Source organism: Capra hircus, chromosome 2 (genome assembly GCF_001704415.2).
Source record: "Capra hircus breed San Clemente chromosome 2, ASM170441v1, whole genome shotgun sequence".
Classification (NCBI taxonomy): domain Eukaryota; kingdom Metazoa; phylum Chordata; class Mammalia; order Artiodactyla; family Bovidae; genus Capra; species Capra hircus.
The window spans coordinates 50,564,429-50,583,642 of NC_030809.1; the positions used below are offsets into that span (position 1 = coordinate 50,564,429).

Genomic DNA, 19,214 nt, shown 5'->3' on the forward strand with positions numbered 1-19,214 from the left:
CATGCATTGGAGAAGGAAATGGCAACCCACTCCAGTGTTCTTGCCTGGAGAATCCCAGGGATGGAGGAGCCTGGTGGGCTGCCGTCTATGGGGTTGCACAGAGTCGGACACGACTGAAGCGACTTAGCAGCAGCAGCAACCTCAGCTTCATATTGAGCTGCATTTCATACTTCTACTCCCTTGCCCATTCCAAAGGCACTTTCAGTTCCATCCAGTTGAGTTCATCAATGTGATTTAAGCACAGATTACTAGCCTAGAGAGGAAAGTTCATTAAGATGTAGTGCTGTTCTCAAGATGTTGACAGCAAGTGTCTCTACAATAGGACAATAGAGAAAGTTATAATTCAGTGTAAAATATAAAGCACAGGAGTGTGTAGGTTGACGTAGAGTTACACTGAGGAGACGCAGTTGTTGTTTAGTCCCTAAGTTGTGTCCGACTCTTTGTGACCCCATGGATTGCAGTGCACCAGGATCCTCTGTCCATGGGATTTCCCAGCCAAGAATACTGGAGTGGGCTGGCATTTCCTTCTCCAGCAGATCTTTCCGACACAGGGCTTAAATTGGCAGGCATATTCTTTACTGCTGAGCCACCAGGGAAGCCTCAAGGACAGACAGCATATTAATTCCAAGTATGGGATTTGGAGTCAGATAGACCAGGCTTCGAATCCTGGCTCTGCTAGTAATTAAAAGACGCTTGCTTCTTGGTAGAAAAGCTATGACAAATCTAGACAGCGTATTAAAAAGCAAAGACATCACTTGCTGACAAAGGTCCATATAGTCAAAGCTCTGGTTTTTCCAGTAGTCATGTATGAATGTGAGAGTTGGACTAAAAAGAAAGCTGAGCACTGAGGAAGTGATGCTTTTGAACTGTGGTGTTTGAGAAGACAATGAGAGTCTCTTGGGCTGCGAGATCAAACCAGTGAATCGTAAAAGGAAATCAGTCCTGAGTATTCACTGGAAGGACTGATGGTGAAGCTGATACTTTGGCCACCTGATGCGAAGAACCGACTCATTAAAAAAGACCCTAATGCTGGGAAAGATCGAGGGCAGGAGGGAAAGGGGGCGACAGAGGATGAGATGGTTGAATGGTATCAGCGACTCTATGGACATGAGTTTGAGCAAACTCAGGAGATAGTGAAGGACAGAGAAGCCTGGCGTGCTGCAGTCCATGGGGTCACAAAGAGTTGGACCGACTGAGCCACTGAACAACCAAAGATCAAATTAAAGAACAAATATTTTTGAAGGAAATACTGTAGACGAAGGAACATGTTCTTCAAGCACATTCCCCAACTCCTTAACAAGCTTAAACCAGAGGCTTGAGCCCGACTGCAAGCTCCAAGTCCTGGAAGCTGGGAGGGTCCAGATCAGGTCCCGCCTACTCCCGCGCTCATACTCACGCCTCCCGGAAGAAGCCTGGATTAGAGGCTCCTGCGGAACCTGAGCGCGGCGGCTGCGGCGCAGGCCGAGCCAGTTTCCCAGAAGGACTTCGGGTCCTTGCCTTTAGCGGCTCGGCGCGGGGCTAGCGTCTGGGAGCCTCTGCTCTTCCGTTTGTCTGTCCTCGTTCCTGAAACTGCGTAGCAGAACCCCGCAAGCATGTCGGGGTTCAGTCCGGAGCTCATCGACTATCTGGAAGGGAAGATTTCCTTTGAGGAGTTCGAAAGGAGAAGAGAGGAGAGAAAAACCCGCGAGAAGAAAGTGAGGAGATGATAGGCCTGGATGCTGTCACTGTCTTGTCGCCCTAGTACACTTAAGAGATGTGAAGGACGCACTGAATTCACCCTTACGGGGCGGGCCGCGTACCTCTAGCAGTTTCTTCCCCCTTTTACCGAAACTCCGGTTCTCACATTATCCCTGTGCTAAGCTCCTCTTTAAAACATTTCACTCACCAGAAGGCTTTTGTCTCGGTGGGAACCACTTCTTTCTCTTTTTACTGTTGTCAAATAGTACTTTTTTTTTTTTTTTTTAACTTGAGAGTAGCTTAACGCTGGTAGATTAAATGGGGTGGGGATGGAGGTGGGGTGTGGGCAGTAGAGTTTGGAGTCGGTTTGTATCTGCTTCAAGCTCTAGCTTTGCCGCTGTTATTTTTGTGACTTTGAATGCGCAATTCACCTCTCTTCTTGAGGCCTTAGTGTCCATTTCCGTACGGAGTGGTTTCAGCTCCCATTTTTGAGGAGTCTCCCAATGGTGTGATGTAATCCACAGAAACAGTGATTTTTTTGTGTCTGATAACAAAAAATTCTCTGGTAAATGAGGAAATACATGACTTTTTCATGTCTCTTCACTTGAAATCGGAGGGAAAATAAAAGTAATTGCACCTTTTGAGGTTAGCTGTTGGATTCTTTCCTAAATCATGCAATCAATAGTGCCCCATCTCTTTTCATTTAAAAAGGAAGGCTGAAAAAAGAAAGACTGCAATGTGTAGATTAATGAAATTATCAAGGTTTTTAAAATTATTTTTTACAAATGGCTGATTCAGACTGAAGAATGAGAGCCAAGTACAGTGAAATGCTTTGACAATATTCAAATTTAGATTTCACCTACAATGTATGTGTCCAGAGCTCAAACTTTATAGAAATAGAAAATGAGACAGATGTTCTATTCTCAGCTGGAAAGAGCTAAATGTGCATTTGTATTTGGAGTCATTAATTAATTTTCAATCCCAGAATCTTCAGGAAAAAGGAAAGTCATCAATTGAAGAAAATCCAAATGACTCTGAAGTTCCATCATCATCAGGAATAAACTCTACCAAATCTCAGGGCAAAGATGCCAGTGAAGGTATGTTAAGATCACTGCCTGCATTAAATTTTAACGGTATCTAATAATTTAGTGAAAGTGTTATTTTTTTTAATTGCTGTGGTATTCTGTTGTTGATATCTGGCTTTTTAGGAACATAGTACTTGGTATATAATAGGTGCTCAATATGTATTTGTTGAATTATTGATTATGGTGCTGCTTAGTGGGCTGTGTTTGTGGAGAAGGGTTTCAAGTGTTTCGGGATCATGATTTTTTAAATTGACCCTCTCACATGGTTACTAATTATTCCAGGACTCCCCCAAATTGTAATGAATTATAATTCTATACAAAGGTCTTCCAAATCGCTTCTTTAATTATGAGAGGTAGAAATGTCAGAGTGGAAGGCCAGTTGGCTGTCCACATGGGACCTTCGACACAGCATAGATATCTTGGTGTGTTACCTCATTCCAGGATTTAGTCCTCAGCTCCACATGACCAGATACTAAATTTGGTTACTGGACCCAGAACAGTTAAACTTATGGGAGCCTAAGTGATGAATTAGTAGGCAAATGATTAATTTCTGGTGATTGATCAGACTACTAATGATAGTTTGTGGTATCCAGTCATTCATATCAAGTAATGTGGGATGCGGAACTATCATTTAGAATTTAACTGTGGGCATAGGGTCTAGCTGAGAACTAAATTAAACTTTCTTGCCTTACTGGGTAGAAATGGATACTGTGCAGGAGACCTAGATTCTATCCCTGGGTCGGGAAGATCCCCTGGAAAAGGGAATGGCTACCCACTCCTGTATTCTTGCCTGGAGAATTCCATGGACAGAGGAGCCTGGTGGGCCACAGTCCATGGAGTCACAAAGAGTTGGACACGACTGAGCAACTATCATTTTCACATATATGGTCTAATTGAGAACTAAGCTAAACTTTCTGGCCCTTAGGGGGTAGAAATGGAGGCTGATTGTTTTTCTTCCAAACAAGTAAGACTTTACACAGAGAAAACACTAGTCAGGTGGACAGAAAATGAACAGGTTTTGTCTGCCTACTTGGACCAAGTGGGGAAGAAAGGGCAAAGAGGAGAGAAAATTAGGATTATAGATTCTTTGCTAGGCAAGTGGAATGAAAAAGCGGGCTGAACTTGTTCTAAAATCTGTGAGTCCTTCCTTATCTGCTCAGAGGAAGAGCTGCTCTTCCACCATAACGTTGTCTTTGAGGTGCAACTGTTAGTAGCAGGCACCATGGGATGCTTGCCAGTGAAAGTGATAGAGTCAGTCGCTAAGACATGTCCAACTCTTTGTGACATGGGATTCTCCAGGCCAGAATACAAAGAGGTGGCCGAAAAAGGTGGTTACTTGAATCAGTGCTTTCTGCTTACCATGAGTAGTCAGGCATACTAGCCTCAGCTCAAACAATACAGTCATTTTAAGATATTAAGCTCCCAGTTTCCTAGGAATGTATTTCGTATAGTGACTTTGTGTTCAGGAACCTTGCTAAATTCATAAATTCTGACAGTTTTTGTGCATAGATTCTTTTGGATATTCTATGTATCATCATGTAATCTGTGAATGACAGTTTTATTTCTTTGTTAATCTTTATGCCTTTATTTCTCCTCCCTTATTACATTGACTAGGATCTCCAGTAAAATCTTGAAAGGAATGGTGATAGTAGGCATGCTTGTCTCATTGCCAGTATCTTTGGATAATTAGCCATTAACTGTGTTTGTGGAACCTTTTTTGTATGTACTTTTTATCAAGTTATAGGTATTCTCTTACATTTCTTTTGACTAAAAATTTTTATTAGGAATAGGTGTCAGATTTTATCAAATGCTTCTCTGGGGGAATTCGCTGGCAGTTAAGTGGTTAGAATTCAGTGCTTTCACTGCCAAGGCCTGAGTTTCATCCCTGGTTGGGGAACTAAGATCCTGCAAGCCATGCAGCATGGCCAAAAAAGCTTCTGTGTATCACGATGATTGTATGACTTTTCTCTTTTTTTGTATTACTGTAATAAATTTATTGATTTGTTTTACAACATTATATTTATTTTGGGTGTTTAGAATTCTTGAAGATGATCATTTTGATGTCATAGTAAGTATTACTATAATATTTATTCCTCAAAATGTGGGTTTTTTTTCATTCTCTTCTTCCTTAAATATATTGACTGTCTTATTTGTCTAGCATCCTTGCGGTTTGAGGTTATTTTACATAAGTGAATAAGCTTTAGGATTTTTTAATAAATATATTTATGTACATTTATTTTAACTGTTTCATTGTAGCTTTTCTAAAATACGCCATATCTCTGCTTTAACAACAAATTGGCTTCTAAACTTTTCTTTATTATTCAAGATAATCATTATAAACTTAGAGAAATAATTTTACTGTAGTGATTTCCTCAGATACAGAGGAAACATGTTATTTTGTTCCTAAAATAATAATGTTGTTTTAATAATAATAGCATTTATTAAGCTCTTACTGTATGTTGGGCATTTTTCTCAGTATATATATTTGAAGACTCAGAGTAACCCTGTAAGGCAGACATTATTGATCCCTTTTACCGATGAACAAACTGAGGTACAGAGAGCTTCAGTAATTTGCCCAAGGTAAAACATCTGGCAGTAGATAGTGGTAAAGTTTGAAACCAGACAGCTTGACTCTAGAGGCCTCACCTTAAACCCCTGTGCTATATGCCCTGATTATGTACCACCAAACTTGTTCTTAGGTCTTAGGTTAGTTAGTTCTTAGGTCTGTGTCCTGAAATTCCTTAATTTTTTTTTTTCCTCTCTGCTTTTAACTATTACTCTGTGTGTTTCTGATTTCCTACTTAATTTTGCCTGTATGTCTGGATAAGGCCTAAAGGATGAGTCAGCAGTTCCTACAAAGTAAAAAACATGGCCTTTTTGACAGCTTTCTTTGGATTGTTTTTGGGAATGTTCATTTGTCTTTTACTTTCAAGTTTGGTAATGCTGGGGTAGAAATGTATATTCCAGAAAATACCGTTTGTTTAAGTGCTGAGTATGCTAAAGCTTTTGTTTCCTACCTCAATGTCTTTTTCTTTAGGCGAAACATCAGATGGAGTCAGTAAGTCAGTTCACAAGGTCTTTGCTTCCATGCTTGGAGAGAATGAAGATGAGGAGGAGGAAGAGGAAGAAGAGGAGGAAGAGGAGGAGGAAGAAACGCCTGAGCAACCCACTGCTGGCGACGTGTTTGTACTGGAGATGGTTCTCAATCGTGAAACCAAGAAAATGATGAAAGTAAAGTGTTTCTTATTTTGGTATTTATAAACAGAATGTAAAAATGTGACATAGAAATTGAAAAAAAAAGTTTATACATTTATACTGAAAGAATTCAACTGTAAGAAAGGAAATACTGTGAGATTGCTACTGTTACTGATTTATGTTTCATTTTTAGAGATTTTAAAATGTTAAACCTTAATTATTATTATAAATGTCAAAATTTACTATAATTTTGCTATTAAAAGGTTTATATTGTATCTTGATTTTTTTTTTTAACCTAATTTATTCTGAGTAGGGGAGAAGGCAATGACAACCCACTCCAGTATTCATGCCTGGAAAATCCCATGGACAGAGGAGCCTGGTAGGCTGCAGTCCAAGGGATCGCGAAGAGTCAGACGCGACTGAGTGACTTCCCTTTCACTTTTCACTTTCATGCATTGGAGAAGGAAATGGCAACCCACTCCAGTGTTCTTGCCTGGAGAATCCCAGGGACAGCGGAGCCTGGTGGGCTTCAGTCTATGGGGTTGCACAGAGTCGGACACGACTGAAGCGACTTAGCAGCAGCAGTAGCATTCTGAGTAGATAAATTTGAGAGCAGAATCTTCAGTAGATTGCATCATAAATCTCCTGGCATATAAATCCATTTTGCAACATCCAGTTCTACATTTGGTCTAATTAGTAATTTAGTAATGCCTGACCAGTTTGATTTTTGCTCTATTTAAATACTTTATTGTATTTTGAACTTGCTACTGTAGGAAAGTTTGTTGGCTTGGGTTTGTTTTCTGTTTGAGTCTAAATGTCATTTTTGTTTTGTAGGAGAAAAGACCTCGGAGTAAACTTCCCAGAGCTCTGAGAGGTCTCATGGGTGAAGCCAACATTCGCTTTGCTCGAGGAGAACGTGAAGAGGCGATATTGATGTGCATGGAAATCATAAGACAAGGTGTTTAATGTGGGGATTATTGACAATAGCATTTTAATAGTCTGACTTTTAAAACAAAGGGAGGAGTACCTTACTCTTCTATTTGGAAAATATATTCAGGAGCTTGGAGGTGATTGTAATAACAGTGATATAATTACCAATTGAATAGGAATCATTGCCAAGAAAATGATAGTCACAAAGTATGATTCAATGAAATATCATTAATATATATTGAACTCTTAACAGGCTTTTAAAAAAATCTGTTTTTGAACATTTCATTTTAGGAGTTTTATATGTTTATAATATGTCTTTTTAAAATATGGCAAACACATTATTTTAAAGCCACTTTTGAGGAGTGTTCTTTTTCTACCATTTTCCAAATCGACACTGTTAGATTATTTTAATCTACTTTTTGATAAAAGACAATATATACTTGTTATCTTTCCATTAAACTGCAAAGCTTAGGCATATTGAAAGATATCTTTAGAAGTCACTTTTTGACTAATCACTTGCATTTATTATTTTGTTTTCCTGGTGTGTTGCCAAGTGATGCCCTGCATAGTGGCTTAAGCAGTCTACTACAGTGAACTTTCAGTTTATCTTTTCCATATTTTGGCATTTCCTTTCATTTAGTCTAGGGTCCTTTTCAGTATTATCTGTTCCTTTATTAGTTTATAATTGTTTATTTTGACAGTTACCTTTGATTTTAATCCCTCATATTCTTAGAACCTTAATTCAGAAACATTATTTCAGAAATGTGGATTAACCTTTCACTTTGATAATCTGGGTTTAGGTGCTAGTTAGATATCTTCTCTCCATTAATCCCATACTCCTCAGTGTGGAAGCTGGATCATGATGATTTAACCCCACTGATGTGGCTGATGCTCATTGGGATGAACTTGCTGAGTTAATGAGCCATGTTTAGCCTTATCAAAGAGGACTTTTCATGAGGGGGACGTGGTAGAGAGTAGGGTTTTTTATGAAATTACACTTTGCTTAAAGAGTAGTTTTTAAATCCTAAGAGTATATGAAAATACACTAAAGCAAATATACTGTTTGTATAATTCTGTTCAAATTATTTTAAAAAGCATAAGAATCCATAGTTTGAAACATGAAATTGATATTAGCATAAGTGTCTTCCCCCAGCCAATGAAATTTGTTCTTTTATTCTATTCATTATAGCTCCTTTGGCTTATGAGCCATTTTCCACTCTTGCTATGATATATGAGGACCAAGGTGACATGGAGAAATCATTGCAGTTTGAATTGATTGCTGCACATTTAAATCCCAGTGACACTGAAGAATGGGTTAGATTGGCAGAAATGTCCCTGGAACAAGACAATATTAAGCAGGCTATATTTTGCTACACAAAAGGTAATAAAAATGTTTTTCTTGCTTTGTTTGATAAAATGTTATATAATAGATTTTGTGATCAATGTCTTGCTATTCTGGGGTGCTGTTAGTTGAAATATATTTATTCTTTGTATTCTGTTATACTGGAGGTAAGTATTTGGGCTCCCTGTATTTTCACATTTATCAGCAACTTTGTTTATATTTTGAGCTAATACAGTAAAACCATTGGTTGAAGACAAGACCTTCGTTTTCCTGCCAAGATCAGTGTTGGTTCCAAGCTGTTCTTAAGAGTTAATATTAGACATCAGTGACCAAATGAAGGTTAATAGGGAGATTTTAGGTTAATAGGGAGATTTTAGGCTTCTATTCGGAGAAGGCAATGGCACCCCACTCCAGTACTCTTGCCTGGAAAATCCCATGGACGGAGGAGCCTGGTAGGCTGCAGTCCATGGGGTCGTGAAGAGTCGGACATGACTGAGTGACTTCACTTTCACTTTTCACTTTCATGCATTGGAGAAGGAAATGGCAACCCACTCCAGTGTTCTTGCCTGGAGAATCTCAGGGATGGGGGAGCCTGGTGGGCTGCCATCTATGGGGTCACACAGAGTTGGACACGACTGAAGTCTTAGTAGTAGTAGTAGGCTTCTGTTTGGTCGAGCATAATCTAGCATTCCTGTGAAGGTAGATTTAGTCTGGAATAAACCAGTTGGTTCTGTTGGCAAATTAGCTTAGAGTGTTTAATAGATTTTCTGAAAAGATGGGTCACATCCAGGTACCATGAGCCCCCTTATATAATAAATCTGTAACTTATATTTCTTATTTTCTTTTTAGCACTTAAATATGAACCTACTAATGTCCGTTACCTGTGGGAGCGATCAAGCCTTTATGAACAGATGGGAGATCACAAAATGGCAATGGATGGTTATAGGCGTATTTTAAACCTTTTGTCTCCATCTGATGGTGAACGATTTATGCAATTGACTAGAGATATGGCAAAGTAAGTTTCAAGTTGAAATATACATAAATGTTCTTATTAATCATCTTGTTTTTGAAATCAAAAGATATATTTAAAGTGAATATACTTTTTATTGAGGTTCAGGAAAGTGTTTTGTGGAATTCCTGTATTTTAATATTGTGCTCAAATACAGAGGTTTTTTTTTCCCCCAGTACTCTTTTATTTCCAAGTTGACTGTGTGATTGTTTAGAAAAAATTGTATTATATATTTGATTATCTTTCATGTGCCCAGAAGTTTAAAAATGGAACATGTTCTGAAGGATGACTAGATTCCCAGGTTTTCATAAATTATGTACGTATACACTAAGTTATTGCAAATGTGCTAGTGAAATATTTATGCTCTGAGTTCTACAGTCATTTTATCTTGAGCCTGTACTAGAATGACGTTTTAAGGTGAAAACTTTCCTTTAGGTTGGCACGTGCTACCAACATTAGTCATTAATTTAGAGTTTAGTAGCATGGGCAGCTGGTGGGGAAGGCATATTTGGATTAATCAGAGTTGGAGTTTTATCAGATTACCTTGATAAAGGGAGAGAAGTGCAGGAGAACTGAGATGCACAAGGGAGTAATTGTAATATTGGAAGACAGAGAAGGAGAAAAGTGAGGACAGGGATGGCAGCCACAGTAAAAAGTGGTAGGATGAATGTTTTGTAGATCCCATTGAGGTAGGAAAGTTATTGGTATTGAGTTACAAAGGGAGTGAGCTAGAATGATACGAGGTAGCTTTGGGAGAGTGAGATGCTTGATGTTATGACATGGTTATACTGACAGTACACATTTTTCTCTGGATCATCTCTGATTATGATTTTAAAGAAGAGTTTTCTCCTCCCAAATTTTAAGAAAATGAGATTCATAGTTAATAGAGGGCCTGTGTAGGAAAATGAGTTTTATGATCTGAATTAATAAGCACTGATCAATTTTTGCCATTAATATTTTAGGAGTTACTATGAAGCCAATGATGTTACTTCAGCTATTAACATAATTGAAGAAGCTCTCTCAAAACACCAGGGCCTTGTCTCCATGGAAGATGTTAACATTGCAGCTGAACTATACATTTCTAATAAACAATATGACAGAGCTTTGGAGGTAGGAATATTTATGTGTTTCTCTGTTAGGTTTTGAACATGCACTTTTTTTTGTTTTAGAAATTCTTACAAATTGACAATTCCTCATCTAAATTATATATATTATTTATTTTAAACTATACATTTAAAGTTTGTATGGACACACTTAAGTTCTGTAATAATCCTGTATGAAATATAAAATGTAGTTACCATATGATAAAAGCTGTTGCTGTTTTCACAGATGCTAGGTACGCCTGTACTTGAGCATAGCAGGACTCAGCAGCAGACTAATGGTTATGATTCATTTCTTAATCTTTTGGGAAAATTAGATTGGTTTGCTATAGAGAAATTATGTATTTTTAGTGAATCATTAGTTAATATGATATAAAAATGTTAATGTATCACATTGGCTCCTGCTTCGCCCCCCGCCCCCATACTTTTAGGTAATTACAGATTTTTCTGGAATTGTGCTGGAAAAAAGAACTACAGAAGAAGGCACTTCGGAAGAGAATAAAGGTTGTAATTTCCTCTGCATAGGAGAGAGTGCATAATCCTTTTGTTTATAACGTGGTATTTTGAAATTAGTAGTGTTTTCATAGCAAGTTTTCCCAAGAAGCATGTTTTCCTAACAAAGATTCCATATCATTTTCTTGTGAGTATTCACTGACAGGTGATTTTTTTTTTTAACTTGGTTTTAGTCCTTTTTTTTCCCCCTCAGTACATCTGTTTGAACTTGGTGTTTGTCATTGACACAGGGCCTTGATAGTGTTATGTGAAAAAAGAATGTATTATGGAGCAGCTTATCAGAAACCTTTCAAACTAAAACAATTTGCTTTTTGAAAGGTTTAAAATGCTCTCTACTAATTTATTTCAAACTTATTAAATATTGAAAAAATTCTGTTTCAAACTTAAGCATTCACTTAAAATTCTGCTTTAAACTTAAGCACAATATTACATCATCCCTTTCTCAGTCTCTTTTGTAGTGAAGACTAAAAAAAGGCTCTTGGATTCAAGAAGAAAAAGAGAAAGTTCATATATCCTTATTTGTCACTTTTGTTTTTTAGTTTTTTGTGGTTTTGATAGAAGATGTGGGAGTTTATGTAGATTTTTGGCAAGTGGATAAAGTATTAGGAAAATAGGAAGGATAAATTGCTAATCAAAAGACAGACCAAAGGAAATTTAAGAGCCTAGAACCAGAGTTGGCCAAACTTAGAACTGACTGTCGAATCATTTGCTTTGAGTAAAGTAAATGAGGTCTTAGATAGAAGGTATAGTTTGCTTCATTTGCTCCACTTTCTAAGATTATAAGGAACTTTTTGTTTGTCTGATGCACAGCTGGTGACAACGTTATCTGTGCTATACCTGATGGTGTGCCAATAGACATCACAGTGAAGCTGATGGTCTGCCTTGTACATCTCAACATTCTTGAACCACTTAATGTAAGTAGCATTAAGATTTGCACTTGAGATACTTTAGATCAAATCTATAATGTTTTTCTTTAGATAGCAGGAAATTATAAGTTGACCCTAGATTTCACATTTTTTGATAACCAGGAAGTCACAGTAAGCATCATATTATTTTTGTGTGAATGTCTTTTAAAAGCTAAGTGTTTGGAACTGGGCTTATAATGATTTGTTTTTCTTGAGAATAATCCAGAGATTAGAATGTGAGATTGGGCCTTTTAGACAGTTGGCAGTTTCTGACAGTTCTCTTTTGCTGACTTCAGACTAAGTATTTTATTAAATAAAAAAATACTGGATATCTACTTTATAGACCTTAGGATAAAGTGTTGAATAAAATACTCAAATCCCTGTCCTCATGAATCTTTTGATTTAATGGGATTAGGTAATAAATATATAAAATATAGAATGCTAGTTGGTGATAAGTGCTCTGGAGAAAAATCAGAGAAGAATAGGAAATATTGGGGGTGGGAGGAGTTGCAGTTATATTAAATTGGTGAAGAAAAGCCTCCCCTGAAAGTAACATTTGAATGACATGAAGGAAGTGAAGAATAGGCCAAGCAGGTAACGGAGGGAACGGCTTTCTGGGGAAACAGCAAACACAGAAGCCCTGCGATATGGGCTTGCTTGACTTGCTTGAGGGGGAGCACAGCAGATCAGTGTTGTCTTAGCTCCTGCAATGCCTGCCTTATAACATGTCTTCAGAAGTAATGTGTTGAGTGAGTGAATGATGACAGTATGAATTCTTTATAATAGAGACACAGTAATGATTTAAGAAATGAGCATGTTAAGCTGTTTTTATTAAGCCTTGCTCCTTTTAGATTCACCTCAGATAACTGGTGTATATGTTGAAAAGAAATACAAGTAGACGTGTTTATTTGTAATGAATGCTTGACTTTAGACTGTTACTTTGGGGTCTAGCCTCTGTTGACAACACTAGTGGAACAGAATCCTGAAGACATGGGAGACCTCTATCTTGATGTTGCTGAAGCTTTCCTGGATGTTGGTGAATATAATTCTGCACTTCCCCTCCTTAGTGCACTGGTCTGCTCTGAAAGATACAACCTCGCAGTGGTTTGGCTTCGGCATGCAGGTAATTCTTTTTTGTAGGAAGGGAAAGTTTTAATCACATAAGCAGGCCAGAACTTACTTCCCCAAGATGGTAATAGTTATTATAAAATGTTAATGTCTTTGTGAAAATACTTCTGGTTTCAGGGCAGTTTTTTGAAAGTCAGTATTTTAAATTGTCTGGATTCACCACTAACTGATTTTCCCTCACAAATGCATTGCGGAATGATTCACTTAATGGTACCTGAGTGAAATAAAAGGACTAACATGTCTCTATTAAAACATACTGTAAATACCTATCTTTTAGCTGTTTTAATCTTAGGCTCTGATTTTTAGTAATAGATTGTCAGACTTAGAGTGCAATCTAATTTTTGAAGAGCTTCTAAGGATTTATATTTAATGTTATTTTGAGGGAAAAGTTAATATATTTTCAGTGTTTTTTGAGCAAGTCCAATGAAGATTGGATTTTATCTGTCAATTTATTTCGGTGCATCTAAATCCAGAGTAATCTGAAATAAATTGTTGGGAGTGGGAAAAACAGCTTGAGAAAAACTACTAAATCTCTTCCAGAAATGTATGAAAAGCAAAAATATTCTAATAGGATTTCCTATTGAATCAACATAAGAGATACCTTAAAATTTGAATAGTCTCTGTTTCAAATATTGTATAATGACACAGTTTTAATATTTAAAATATTTTGAAGTACTATATAGTAGCAGAAAGTTCTCTATAAATAGAGGAGCACTGATTGATATTTTGAGATATATCACAGATCAGTGTCAGTTCAGTTGCTCAGTAATGTCCGACTCTTTGCGACCCAATGGACCGTAGCACGTTAGGCATCTCAGTCCATGACCAACTCCCAGAGTTTACTCAAACTCGTGTCCATTGAGTCAATGATACCATCCTAACCATCTCATCCTCCATCGTCCCCTTCTCCCCCTGCCTTCAGTCTTTCTCAGCATCAGAGTCTTTTCAGATGAGTGAGTTTTTCACATCAGGTAGCCAAAGTATTAGAGTTTCAGCTTCAACATCAGTCCTTCCAATGAATATTCAGAACAGATTTCTTTTAGGATGGACTGGTTGTATCTCCTTGCAGTCCAAGGAACACACAAGAGTCTTCTTCAACACCACATTCAAAAGCATCAGTTCCTCAGTGCTCAGCTTTCTTGATAGTCCAACTCTCACATCCATACGTGACTACTGGAAAAACCAAAGCTTGGACTACATGGATCTTTGTTGGCAAAGTAGTTAATGTCTCTGCTTTATAATATGCTGTCTACATTGATCATAACTTTTCTTCCAAGAAGTTCAGTTCAGTTGCTCAGTTGTGTCTGACTCTTTGCGAACCCATGAACCGCAGCACTCCAGGCCTCCCTGTCCATCACCAACTCCCAGAGTTCACCCACACCCATCCATTGAGTCGCTGATGCCATCCAACCATCTCATCCTCTGCTGTCCCCTTCTCCTCCTGCCCTCAATCTTTCCCAGCATTAGAGCCTTTTCAGATGAGTCAGCTCTTCACATTAGGTGGCCAAAGTATTGGAGTTTCAGCTTCAACATCAGTCCTTCCAATGAACACTCAGGACTTATCTCCTTTAGGATGGACTGGTTGGATCTCCTTGCAGTTCAGGGGATCTCAAGAGTCTTCTCCAGCACCATATTTCAAAAGCATCAGCTCTTCGGTGCTCTGCTTTCTTTATAGTCCAACTCTCACATTCATACGTGACTACTGGGAAAACCATAAGCCTTGACTAGATGGACCTTTGTTGGCAAAGCAATGTCTCTGCTTTTTAATATGCTGTCTAGGTTGGTCATAACTTTCCTTCCAAAGAGTAAGCATCTTTTAATTTCATGGCTGCAGTCACCATCTGCAGTGATTTTGGAGCCCCCACCCCCGCTCCCACCCCTGCCCCCTGCCAAAAAAAAAGTTAGCCATTGTTTCCCCATCTATTTGCCATGAAGTGATGGGACTGGATACCATGATCTTTTCTGAATGTTGAGCTTTAAGCCAACTTTTTCACTCTCCTCTTTCACTTTCATCAAGAGGCTCTTTAGTTCTTCTTCACTTTCTGCCTTAAGGGTGGTATCATTTGCATATCTGAGGTTATTGATATTTCTCCCAGCAATCTTGATTCCAGCTTGTGCTTCTTCCAGCCCAGCATTTCTCATGATGTACTCTGCATATAAGCCAAATAAGCATGGTGACGATATACAGCCTTGACGTACTCCTTTCCCTATTTGGAACCAGTCTGTTATTACATGTCCAGTTCTAACTGTTGCTTCCTGACCTGCATACAGATTTCTCAAGAGGCAGGTCAGGTGGTCTGGTATTCCCATCTCTTGAAAAATATTCTGCAGTTTGTTGTGATCCACACAGTCAAAGGCTTTTGCATAGTCAGTAAAGCAGAAATAGATGTTTTTGTGGAACTCTTGCTTTTTTGATGATCCAGCAGATATTGATAATTTGATCTCTGGTGCCTCTGCCTTTTCTAAAATCAACCTGAACATCTGGAAGTTCATGGTTCACGTACTGTTGAAGCCTGGCTTGGAGAATCTTGAGCATTTCTTTACTAGCATGTGAGATGAGTGCAATTGTGTGGTAGTTCGAGCATTCTTTAGCATTGCCTTTCTTTGGGATTGGAATGAAACCTGCCTTTTTCCAGTCCTGTGGCCACTGCTGAATTTCCAAATGTGCTGGCATATTGAGTGCAGCACTTTCACAGCATCATCTTTTAGGATTTGAAATAGCTCAACTGGAATTCCATTGCCTCGGCTAGTTTTGTTCATAGTAATGTTTCCTAAGGCCCCCTTGACTTCACATTCCAGGATGTCTGGCTCTAGGTGAGTGATCACACCATCGTGATTATCTGGGTCTTGAAGATCTTTTTTGTATAGTTCTTCTGTGTGTTCTTGCCACCTCTTCTTAATATCTTCTGCTTCTGTTAGGTCCATGCCATTACTGTCCTTTATTGAGCCCATCTTTGCATGAAATGTTCCCTTAGTATCTCTTAATTTTCTTGAAGAGATCTCTAGTCTTTCCTATTCAGTTGTTTCCCTCCATTTTTTTTGCACTGATCACTGAGGAAGGCTTTCTTGTTTCTCCTTGCTGTTCGTTGGAACTCTGCATTCAAATGAGTATATCTTTCCTTTTCTCCTTTGCTTTTCGCTTCTCTTCTTTTGTAAGGCCTTCTCAGACAGCCGTTTTTGCATTTCTTTTCCATGGGGATGGTCTTGATCCCTGTCTCCTGTACAGTGTCACAAACCTCCTTCCATAGTTCATCAGGCACTCTATCTATCAGATCTAGGCCCTTAAATCTATTTCTCACTTCCACTGTGTAATCATAAGGGATTTGATTTAGGTCATACCTGAATGGTCTAGTCATTTTCCCTATTCTTCAATTTTAAGAAATTGAAGTAAGAATCTGGCAATAAGGAGTTCATGATCTGAGCCACAGTCAGCTCTTGGTCTTGTTTTTGTTGACTGTATTCAGCTTCCCCATCTTTGGCTGCAAAGAATATAATCAATCATATTTCAGTGTTAACCATCTGGTGATGTCCATGTGTAGAGTGTTCTCTTGCGTTTTTGGAAGAGGGTATTTTTTATGACCAGTGCATTCTCTTGGCAAAACTCTATTAACCTTTGCCCTGCTTCATTCTGTACTCCAAGGCCAAATTTGCCTGTTACTCCAGGTGTTTTTTGACTTCCTACTTTTGTATTCCAGTCCCCTATAATGAAAAGGACATCTTTTTTGGGTGTTTGTTCTAGAAGGTCTTGGAGGTCTTCATAGAACCGTTCAACTTCACCTTTTTCAGCATTACTGGTTGGGGCATAGACTTGGATTACTGTGATATTGAATGGCTTGCCTTGGAAATGAGCAGAGATCATTTTGTCATTTTTGAGACTGCATCTAAGTACTGCATTTCCGACTCTTTTGTTGACTGTGTTGGCTACTCCATTTCTTTTAAGAGATTCCTGCCCGCAGTAATAGATATAATGGTCATCTGAGTTAAATTCACCCGTTCCAGTCCAGTTTAATTTGCTGATTCCTAAAATGTCAACGTTTACTCTTGCCATCTCCTGTTTGACCACTTCCAATTTGCCTTGATTCATGGACCTAAGAGTCCAGATTCCTATGCAGTATTGCTCTTTACAGCATCAGACCTTGCTTCCAGTCACATCCACAACTGGGTGGTGTTTTTGCTTTGGCTCCGTCTCTTCATTCATTCTAGAGTTATTTCTCCACTGATCTCCAATAGCATATTGGGCATCTACCGACCTGGGGAGTTCATCTTTCAGTGTCCTATCTTTTTGCCTTTTCATACTGTACGTGGTGTTCTCAAAAGAATACCGGAGTAGTTTGCCATTCCCTTCTCCAGTGGACCATATCACAGATATGAAATAACAGAGCACTTAATGGTTAAGATAACACTTTATTTGGATGACTGAACAGGAATACAGATGTAAAAGTTTACATACATAAGTTTACATAAAAAGTTACATAATTTGTAGGTTTTTAATTTTAAAAGACATAAACAGGGAATTAAATTTTTTATTGCCTTCTGTAGGGCTGTGGTTTTGAAGCTGCTCTTGTTACTAGCAGTAGATGTTTTTAAATCCTCTTTAATTATAATTATGATACTGTTAAATGCTTTTTCTATGTTGAACATATGTAGCTTTACATGAGTGGGAGGTAGAACCTCAGTATTGTCTAAAAATCATAAGGAAATTTGGAACACTAGAGAAGAAACATGATTAGAGGAATTTAATGCTTGTAGCGTAATGAAGTATCTTTCCAAGTGATAAGTGAAAAATGATGAGTAATTCCATCATGGTGATTCACCCATATTTAGTAGCCTTCCTTCATTACCAGAGTTTAACCTGAAGATAGTGGTGAGGAGATATTTGAGAAATTTGAGATTTGAGAAAATAGTAGGACGCAAAATACCATCTTAGGAGATCAGTGCAGTGAGAAGGAAAGACATGAAAGGGCCTGTGTTTGTAAGTGCTGTGGCTGTTTGGGTGGGAAGAAGAAATGCTTACTGGGAATTCATCATCGAATTGTAGGACTTAATGATTGATTGGCATAAAGTATGAGGAATAGGTCCCAATAACTTCACCTCTAAGGACTTATTCTGAGGAAGTAATTGAATGAGGTGAGGAGAGATTTTATATTGGAGATCACAAAACTCAGGAGCCTGGCAAGTAACAGAAGTGAATGAAGTAGGTAAGTGAGAGGCCCAGGGCAGGTGGGGAACTGAAGAGCCCCGTCTAAAGGGTACCGCTGTTTCTTGGCTTGGCTGATGCAGCATGTGGGAATGAAGGGACTCAACTGTTGCCAAACCCAGATTTTCTGAAAGAATGCTGTAACTTGGATTTCTTAAAAAAAATACCAACTTTTAAAGATGTAGACAGTTTACTGTTTTTAACAGTACTGTGGCCCAACAAAGTGTCCCTGTGGGTTAAATTGGTCTCCCAGTTTGTGAACTCCGACTTATATACATGAAGATGTTTACTGTAGGGTTATTTATTAGAGTGAAAATTGAGGAATAACCTAAATGTCAAGCAGTATGGTTAAGTATAAACTGTGGAAAATTCTGAAAGAGATGGGAATACCAGATCACCTGACCCGCCTCTTGAGAAGCCTATATGCAGGTCAGGAAGCAACAGTTAGAACTGGACATGGAACAACAGACTGGTTCCAAATAGGAAAAGGAGTACGTCAAGGCTGTATATTGTTACCCTGCTTATTTAACTTATATGCAGAGTACATCATGAGAAACGCTGGGCTGGAAGAAGCACAAGCTAGAATCAAGATTGCTGGGAGAAATATCAATAACCTCAGATATGCAGATGACACCACCCTTATGGCAGAAAGTGAAGAGGAACTCAAAAGCCTCTTGATGAAAGTGAAAGAGGAGAGTGAAAAAGTTGGCTTAAAGCTCACCATTCAGAAAACGAAGATCATGGCATCTGGTCCCATCTCTTCGTGAGAAATCGATGGGGAAACAGTGGAAACAGTATCAGACTTTATTTTTGTGGGGCTTCAAAATCACTGCAGATGATGACCACAGCCATGAAATTAAAAGGCGCTTACTCCTTGGAAGGAAAGTTATAACCAACCTAGATAGCATATTAAAAAGCAGAGACGTTACTTTGCCAACAAAGGTCCATCTAGTCAAGGCTATGATTTTTCCAGTAGTCATGTATGGATGTGAGAGTTGGACTGTGAAGAAAGCTGAGCACTGAAGAGCTGATGCTTTTGAAATATGGTGCTGGAGAAGACTCTTGAGATCCCTTGGACTGCAAGGAGATCCAACCAGTCCATTCTAAAGGAGATCAGTCCTGGGTGTTTATTG

At 38.5% G+C, this 19,214-nt stretch overlaps 1 protein-coding gene across 2 annotated transcripts in view; it reads left to right on the top strand.

Annotated features, from left to right (window-relative positions):
- The window catches only part of GTF3C3 (general transcription factor IIIC subunit 3), a 35,494-nt gene continuing 17,764 nt past the window's right edge, over positions 1,485-19,214 (top strand). Inside the window, exons 1-10 of one of the 2 annotated variants that reach the window (XM_005676295.2) lie at positions 1,485-1,694; positions 2,663-2,774; positions 5,800-5,993; positions 6,792-6,915; positions 8,077-8,268; positions 9,079-9,244; positions 10,201-10,348; positions 10,770-10,842; positions 11,662-11,765; positions 12,708-12,879. In XM_005676295.2, coding sequence (XP_005676352.1) covers positions 1,593-1,694; positions 2,663-2,774; positions 5,800-5,993; positions 6,792-6,915; positions 8,077-8,268; positions 9,079-9,244; positions 10,201-10,348; positions 10,770-10,842; positions 11,662-11,765; positions 12,708-12,879 — 1,387 coding nt within the window. In that variant the 5' untranslated portion in view covers positions 1,485-1,592. Of the gene's footprint in view, positions 1,695-1,733; positions 1,904-2,662; positions 2,775-5,799; positions 5,994-6,791; positions 6,916-8,076; positions 8,269-9,078; positions 9,245-10,200; positions 10,349-10,769; positions 10,843-11,661; positions 11,766-12,707; positions 12,880-19,214 lie in introns of those variants that run through there. The other variant, XM_018061377.1, reaches the window with a different exon arrangement.